This window comes from Austrofundulus limnaeus, unplaced genomic scaffold, assembly GCF_001266775.1.
Source record: "Austrofundulus limnaeus strain Quisiro unplaced genomic scaffold, Austrofundulus_limnaeus-1.0 Scaffold163, whole genome shotgun sequence".
Taxonomy (NCBI): Eukaryota; Metazoa; Chordata; class Actinopteri; order Cyprinodontiformes; family Rivulidae; genus Austrofundulus; species Austrofundulus limnaeus.
The window spans coordinates 1,252,597-1,260,926 of NW_013952565.1; the positions used below are offsets into that span (position 1 = coordinate 1,252,597).

At 36.0% G+C, this 8,330-nt stretch overlaps 1 protein-coding gene across 1 annotated transcript in view; it reads left to right on the plus strand.

Annotated features, from left to right (window-relative positions):
- Positions 1-8,040, plus strand: part of adgrf7 (adhesion G protein-coupled receptor F7) — a 21,610-nt gene extending 13,570 nt beyond the window's left edge. Inside the window, exons 5-10 of the mRNA XM_014017178.1 lie at positions 586-762; positions 845-2,221; positions 2,333-2,374; positions 2,587-2,637; positions 2,728-2,794; positions 5,296-8,040. Coding sequence (XP_013872632.1) covers positions 586-762; positions 845-2,221; positions 2,333-2,374; positions 2,587-2,637; positions 2,728-2,794; positions 5,296-5,357 — 1,776 coding nt within the window. The 3' untranslated portion in view covers positions 5,358-8,040. The remainder of the gene's footprint in view (positions 1-585; positions 763-844; positions 2,222-2,332; positions 2,375-2,586; positions 2,638-2,727; positions 2,795-5,295) is intronic.
- The last annotated feature ends 290 nt before the right edge of the window (positions 8,041-8,330 follow it).

Sequence of the window (8,330 nt, forward strand, 5' to 3'; positions counted from 1 at the left end):
GCCTCGCACTGGGGACCTATCCACGTCATCATTTACCCAGAATGCTTTGTGTGCAAATAAAATGGCTCCGTCCGTGTTAAAATATATTTTTAAAAATTATAAAAACTAAACATCCTACAGTATTTTTACAGTCTTTATCTTACAGTTAAAACATATGTTTATCAAATAAAGTCTACTGTTACAACTAATCGGGGATCCCTTTAAAAACCACTGCATGCAATCTCAGCTATGTCCTCTTATGTCATTGGAATTCATAAAAACATACCACCTGTATCATAAAATGCAGCATTTGTAGCTGTTTTTTGGCTTAAGAACAAATTAATTAATCTCAGCTATGTCCTCTTATGTCATTGGAATTCATAAAAACATACCACCTGTATCATAAAATGCAGCATTTGTAGCTGTTTTTTGGCTTAAGGACAAACAAATTAACAAAATTTTAAATTGAATTCCATTTTATAAAAAAGTATGATGTTGAAAATCCACAAAATAGGCTATTACAAAATTAAAAGTTCCTTAACTTGAAATTCAACACTGAAATAATACTGTAAGTAATTCTAAACTTTTCTCTTTTTATTGTAACAGGTTTTGAATTCGCTCACACTACCAGCATTCTTGGAGGAATTCAGTAATGTGACTCAAAACTATACTGACCAAATAGCTCAATCTGCAGCTACCATATATGCCATTGTTGAGATTCTCAGAAATGTCGCAAGCAGATCTTTGTCATCATCTTTTAATATAACTGAAATTTCCACAAAGGTAGGTGACATTGTTTTGAGATTGACATTGTCCAAAAATTTATGTTTTAAATCAAAAATTGTATATTTTTCTTTTAATACAGCACATCCTGGAAGCCACCGGTGTTCTCACTATTAACAAAGCAAAGAGTTCTTGGGATTTTATCAACCAAAACGATACTAAAAATAACTTGGAAGGAAACAGTAAACCTGGGATGGAAAGTGCCAGCTCTTCATTGTTGGCATCTTTGGAGAAAATTACAACCCGTGTTGTTGATGATACTTTTAACATCAACACAACTTACATTATCTTGGATAAAAGCAAACTCAATAACAATTTCAATGGAAACTTTAGTTCCTCACTTGAAGTAGACATACCAGAACCTGGTGAAACAAACAAATTTATAACTGTAGTATTATTTGCTTCTATGGATAATGTACTCCCTACAAGAGATGACACCAATTCATCATCCAAAACCATCAATGGGAAGGTTGCACTTATTAGGCCACAAACCACCATCAATAACATCACATTAACATTTGAGATAATCAACAATACACTAGTAGATCCTAAATGTGTTTTCTGGGACTTCACCCTTTCTGATGGTCTTGGAGCCTGGAGCAGCGAAGGCTGTTCATTGACAATTCATGCAAATGAAACTGTCAGCTGCAACTGCAACCATACCACCTCATTCTCTATTCTGATGTCACCGTACACCCTGAGAGACCCTGTACTGGACTTCATAACCTACATTGGAGTTGGCATATCCATGGGTTCCTTGGTCATATGTCTCATCATTGAAGCTATCGTATGGACAAAAATATCAAACAATTCCACATCCTACCTGCGTCACGTTGCCACAGTTAATATTGCTGTGTCTCTACTGATTGCAGACATTTGGTTTATTGTTGGAGCTGCAATTTCAAGTGCAGATGTAAAAAACCCACCAGCCTGTACAGCAGCAACCTTTTTTATACATTTTTTCTATCTCGCCCTGTTCTTCTGGATGTTAGCCTCAGCCCTACTGTTGCTCTACCGCACAGTCAGTGTCTTTGATGGAGGATTGTCTAAAGCAGCTATGTTGATTATTGGATTCTGTTTAGGATATGGTGCACCACTTATCATTGCAACAATTACCATAGCTGTAACTGCACCCTCGGATGAATACATCAGAGAAAATACTGTCTGTTGGCTCAACTGGGACCAATCCAAAGCTCTTCTGGCTTTTGTGATCCCTGCACTTGTGATTGTGGTGATAAACCTTGTAATCCTGTGTATAGTGCTCTACAAAATATTGAGGAGGAGAGTTGGAGGAAATGCTGCACATGCAGGTGAAAGGCATGTCCTGATGGTCATTGCAAGGAGTTTGGCTGTGCTCACACCATTTTTTGGAATAACTTGGGGATTAGGAATTGGAATCTTGATAGAGCCCACAAACAGAGGAATCAACATCACATTTGCACTCTTTAACTCACTGCAGGTAATAATTTTTACTGTTTGTGAATTCTGATATGCTTATTTTCTCATATACAGTTTGGGGTATAATAAGAATAAGTTTAAACATCTCTGTTATCTCTGTGTCTTTCTGAAGGGTTTCTTTATTTTGGTGTTTGGAACTCTTTTGGACAGCAAGGTACGTATGTCTCCCCAGTCAACCTTTTGATTAACATAAAAATACAATACAAATAACTGAGAAAAATATTTTTAAAGATTTACTGCTGTTTCATTTAAAATTAATAATTGCAATGAAGTATGTTATAATGCTCATGTAACAAAATAATTTGTTTTTTAACAATTAAATAATTATAAAAAACATTGCACTAACRTTGGAGGAATGTCTTTCAGGTGCGATCAGGATTAGTAATAAAGTCACTGACATCTCAGGGTGGGACAAGGGTAAGAACAGTTGTCTTTATTTTTTATTGTTTACTTGTTTGTGTTCATTGTTTACATCTTTCTGATAAAATTGTTTTTTTCTTGATTTAGAGCACCAGTGGTGGGAAATCATCCAGTGGTCTGGAAAATTTACTACGGATATTTAAACGAGGAGGAGGTATATACAYAAAAAAGAAAATAAATATTTTGATTTTATACAACTACATTCAATTGAATACACCACAAAGACAAGATTTTCAATGTTGAAACACAAACTTTATTGATGTTTTGCAAATATTCACTTGTTTTGAATTTGAATTCAATTCATTTTATTTAAATGGTATCAAGCTACAACAGGGAACTGTACGCAAAGATCAAATTGTGTTGAATCTTCACTTCGTCACAGTCTCCCATCCTAAGCAGCACATTGGCAACAGTGGAAAAGAAAATCTCCCTTTTAACAGGAAGAAACTTCCAGCAAAACCAGGTTCAGGACAGGCGGCATCTACCTCGATCGGCTGGGTTTTGGGGGATGGGAAAGACACAGGCAAACACAAAAGGAGTGTTCAAGGTGTATTTTCCTTTGGAGGAGAGACAAAAAACACACTTTACAAACAAGTAGAGCAGAGTGACTAAAAACATCTRCAGAGWGAGGAAATGTGATCAGTTTGTCCTCCAGCAGTCTAAACCTACAGCAGCAGAACWAAGGAATAACTCCAGAAACCAACCACAAATATACAATTTCAAACTTTTAACTGTTTGGAACATTCCACAGGTGAACATTTCACTGGTTAACTGTGTCATGAATGGGTATAACATGAGCATCCCCAAAAAGCTGTCATTCACAAACAAGCATGGGACAAGGTTCACTTTTAAACAACTGTGTGAGCAAATAGTCCAACCATTTAAGAAGAACATTTCTCAACGTACAGTTGCAAGTAATTTAGGGATGTTATCATCAACAGTCCATAATATCATCAAAACATTCAGAGAATCTGGACAAATCTCTCGCGTCCAAAGCAGCGGCTGCTCGAGTTCAACAAATTGAACTTTGGCTGCTCGACGCGCAGCAGCCACCAATCGGGAGAGAATATTTTTTTCACTTGACGGTTTCCTGAAYCCGACACAGACGGACAGGAGCTCTGAAATCGACTATCTGCAGTTGGTGTTCTGGCTGAAGATATCAGCACCGATGTGATGAGACAGCAGCTCGCTGAGCTYGGGACAAAAAAAAAGTCCCATCAGCTCACAGCTCCTGGAGTGGCGGACCGAACAAATCGCCTCTAAATTATCGGGTGAATTAATTATCTGCTGAGCGCAACGTTTGCTTGCTCTTTAGTAAATAAAGCAAAGCCATTTTCTTTATTCTATCTTTATTTCACTCGTCATTAAAGACAGACCAGAAAAAACCAAGACACTCCTCYCTCTACGCACCTCTAGTCTGGTCCCGGTCTGGAAAAAAAAGTCCATCAAAGTGCCTCTAAATTATCTGGTGAATTAATTATCTGCTGTGCGCAAGTTTGCTTGCTCTTTAGTAAATAAAGCAAAGCTATTTTCTTTATTTTATCTTTATTTCAACCGTCAACAGACCGAAAAACCAACAAAGATGCCCCTCCCATTGCGCRTCTTCAGACGCGTTCGGTGTGAATGGACATCTGTTGACAAGCAGCCAAAAACATGTCAGGAGTATTTTTGCTGCTCAAGACGCGTTTGGTGGGAACCCGGCTTGACTGGTTGCTGCTGCGCATCGAAGCAGCCAAAGTTCAATTTGTTGAAGTYGAGCAGCCGCTGCTTTGGACGCGCCGCATGCACGGAAAACACTCTGCCGCATCCTACCACTACCTTGCGCGCTGCTCTAAACTGGCAAAACGTGCCGCAACACGCTGCGCTGCTCCTAGATGCTCGTCCAACATAGACTTTGCATGTAAAGTGGCTGGTTTAGCTGCTCAAAATGCATTTGGTGGGAACCCGGCTTCAGTCACATTTCCTTCACCGTCTTTTTCAGCTTCAACCCTCAGGCAGGCTTTATAAAGTTTCCCTGGCAAGGAAATACATCTRTAAAAATCATTTGTCCCTTCTGCAATTACCCTACTAAACAAGGCTGAATAGATATGTTACCCCCCTCCGATTTTTTAGGACTGTTTTTAACTTGGTTGTTTTCTATGGATAGGGGTTTTATTGTAGTACTTACTGTGTCTTTGTTTGTCTTGTCTTTCACTTATCTTTAATGTCTGTTTTTAACACTGAGCCCTGTTAAAGATGATTTTCTGTCACCTTTGGAACAGACAATAAAGTTTATCTATYTGTCTGTCTAAGATAAACAGAAATGTAGAAACATTCCATTCATAAAAAAGTAAACAGAAGATAAAGTTGATCAGGAAACTAAATTTGGATACAATAGAAAACTAAATACTACAAAGAAGAAGTGTACAGTTTCCAAAATGAAATAGGAAATAACTTGATGAACATAAATCCAGAGCTTGACTTTATAAATCTTTAAAAAAGCCAAGAGAAATTCAGAAGCAAGACAGTGGTTACAAAACAAACAAAATAAAAATACACTGAAACTGTACACATTTACACTCAAAAGCTTTGCACTGCATTAAATAGTTTGTGTTTGTAATGGATTTCCTGTGTTCCCCTAAACTAATTGTTTTATGTGTCTTTGTTTGAATGCAGGTTCTTCAGGTGGCTACAATGTCAGCTCCAATGTATCCAGTGACTCATATTCCAACACTTGATAGTTTGTGGGAACAACTCTGGAAAGACAACCAACCAAGAAACACAGTCTCTTACCTTTTGAAAAAGTTATAACAATTCTTGACATATGTTATGTCCTAAAAATATCTTCTTTTTTTGTGGATTTTCAACAAACGAAGGAAAGCTTTATTGTTTGAAAGTGGCTAAAAATATTTCAGACAAGAAACATGTTTTCATGTTTTTTTTAATGTACAGCATTGTAGTAGTACTTGTTTTTAACTTCTTCATTGGCTCATCTTAAATGAGAAGGTTGTATTTGATTTGAGGAAAATATTGCATGATTTGTAAAAGTGAAGATATATATTTTTTACAATTTTTTGGTATATATTTATTATCTTATTAAAAATCTAAGTCAACAAAGGTCACTGAAATGCTGAAAGAAATATCTAAAACTGATAAGCAATAAAAAAGGAAACATAGATAAAAGAAAATCAAACATTGATTTTAAATTTTAGTTAAAATTATTTTTAAAAGAAAAACTATTCAAACTGGTCGTGACAAAAAAGGATGATACACTGAACTTAATATTTTGTTGCACAACCATTTAAAGGCAATCAGACGATTTCTGTAATTCTCTGAGATTCTGTATTCGTCCACAAATATTTTGTCCCACTTCCTATGAAAGCCCTAGTTGTCTAAGGTTTAAACGTTTCAGCCCCTTCGACAGATGTTTGATGGTTTGTTTTTGGGTGTATTTAGCTGTGTGTTTTGTCATTATCCTGTTAGAGGACACATGACTTGTGACTAATGCCAATATTTCTGACTCTGGCTAATAYATATTTATCCAAAATGCATTGATAACAGTTCAAGTTATATTCAAAATGATTAAATTACGCAACATCATACAAGACAAAATTTTGATAGAAATGTAGAAACARATCTATTAATACAAAATAAAACCGTAAATAAAGTTTCCCAAGAAACKAATAAGGACACCAGAGAAATATGACAGAGTATGAGGTTTCATTGCAGTCAGATTCAGTAAAATAACTCCAGACAATAATTATGACTTCTCCATATTTCACTGTACTGTGTCTCTGTCTGTAAACTGATGTGATTTGTTGTCGAAACGTTTTATTTTGTCTCATCTGTTGAATGGATATTCTCCCAGAAGGTTTGTGTTCTCAGAACTTTTTATCTGCTCTGTCATCTTCCATTAAATCCATGTTGGGTTAAAAAGCAACACATGGTGCGATCTGACACTAATGTAGTAACTTGACCTTTGTATCACCTCTGATGTCTCTGGAAGTTGTTCTGGTTGTTTGGTTTCCCTTTGTCAAAGCCTTCTCTTTAATTTGTCATCAACTTTTCACTTCCGCTTCTGAACAATCTGTGGCGCTGTGGTTGACTTTATCTTTAATGTATGTCCATTTTTTTGTGTGAGCTCCTGAAACAACTCTGTCTTGAACTTTCTGTCACCTGTCTTCAGTGTGAAACACACCATGTCACATTGTCTACTTTTCATCAGACAGACAGCTTGATTACAAGCTTGATGACACCTCAGGTGATGCTGATTACAGGGTAAACCTCAGGTTAACATGTTCCAGTCAAACTAGTTTCACTCTTTTCTGGGCTTATTTGGTGTTAAGACCAGCTAAATTCAAAATTTATGTGCTCCTATACATTGTCAGTTACCCAGCACAGGATTCAGAACCAATGGCTTACCTTTTTTTTTGTCGATTTCAAGTTATTTCAGTGACCTTTGTGGATTTTCTGTCTAATAAAATGGTGCCAACAAATTTGTCTGTGCTTTTACTTTGCAAAATAACTGTACACTTTCTTTTCACAGAATATATATTCATGTATGCATGCAATAAGCTGAAGCTTTCATTTTTATTCACATAGAGGTTAATGTTTAGTTTTTTCTTCCTATTTTATATGTTTTTATTTAACCACTTACCCACAGTGCTCAACGTTCACACACTCTTGATCTATAAATTTGACCTAATATTATGTACTTTGTGCATTTGCTTTGTGTAGCACAGCATAGTTATGTTTGTATTGTATAAAGGTTGTTTTTTTTTATTTAAAAGTTATTTTCATGCTAAAATAAGATGTATATGTTTTACTTGATTTGGCTTTTTGTTATGAAAAAACATGATTTTACATACGACATGCATTTTTTAGGCTACACCTGTATATACAGAATGTTTATTTTTTGTGCATGTTCAGGGAACTCCAGAATAGATTAACTCTTTTTTCAGTATCAATAAGGTTCCTTTAAGAGATGTAAACAAGCAACATAGTTTTACAGATGTCACTGGCAAATCTGAACAATTTTTATATTGTAACAGATACAGTAATCTAAAAACGCCACATCCAAACTCATTTTTWTGCCTTTATTCTTAGTAGCAGTTTACTGATTTTTAGTTAAAACAGTCCCAATATTTTTGATGATTGTACGTAAATATTATGCAACTTTTTTTACTGGGATTTTGTATTATTGCTTTTTTGTTATCATTCTGGTCTTTTGTTTGTATGAATGTGTTTCAGTTCTGATTTTTAGCTACACCAATTTTTTTAGATGTCTTAATGTTTTTACTGAATGGTTAACATTGCAGATTCAGCAGCTATTAAGCTGTGATGTCTTTTGTAAAAATGTTATTATTTAAGTTCATTCCAACAACATATAAATTATATATATTTTTAATTTGTAAAAAAAACGTGCTGTCAATAAATATTTTATATAAATAGCATTAGTATTCTGATCATTTCATAATGCTATTATAACGGGCGGACTGGCATACGGGGCTACCAGGGGAATCCCCGGTGGGCCGGTGGATTAGTGGGCTAGTGGATTAGTGGGCTGGTGGATTAGTGGGCTGGTGGATTAGTGGGCCGGTGGATTAGTGGGCTGGTGGATTAGTGGGCCGGTGGATTAGTGGGCTGGTGGATTAGTGGGCTGGTGGATTAGTGGGCTGGTGGATTAGTGGGCTGGTGGATGTCCACTGCAG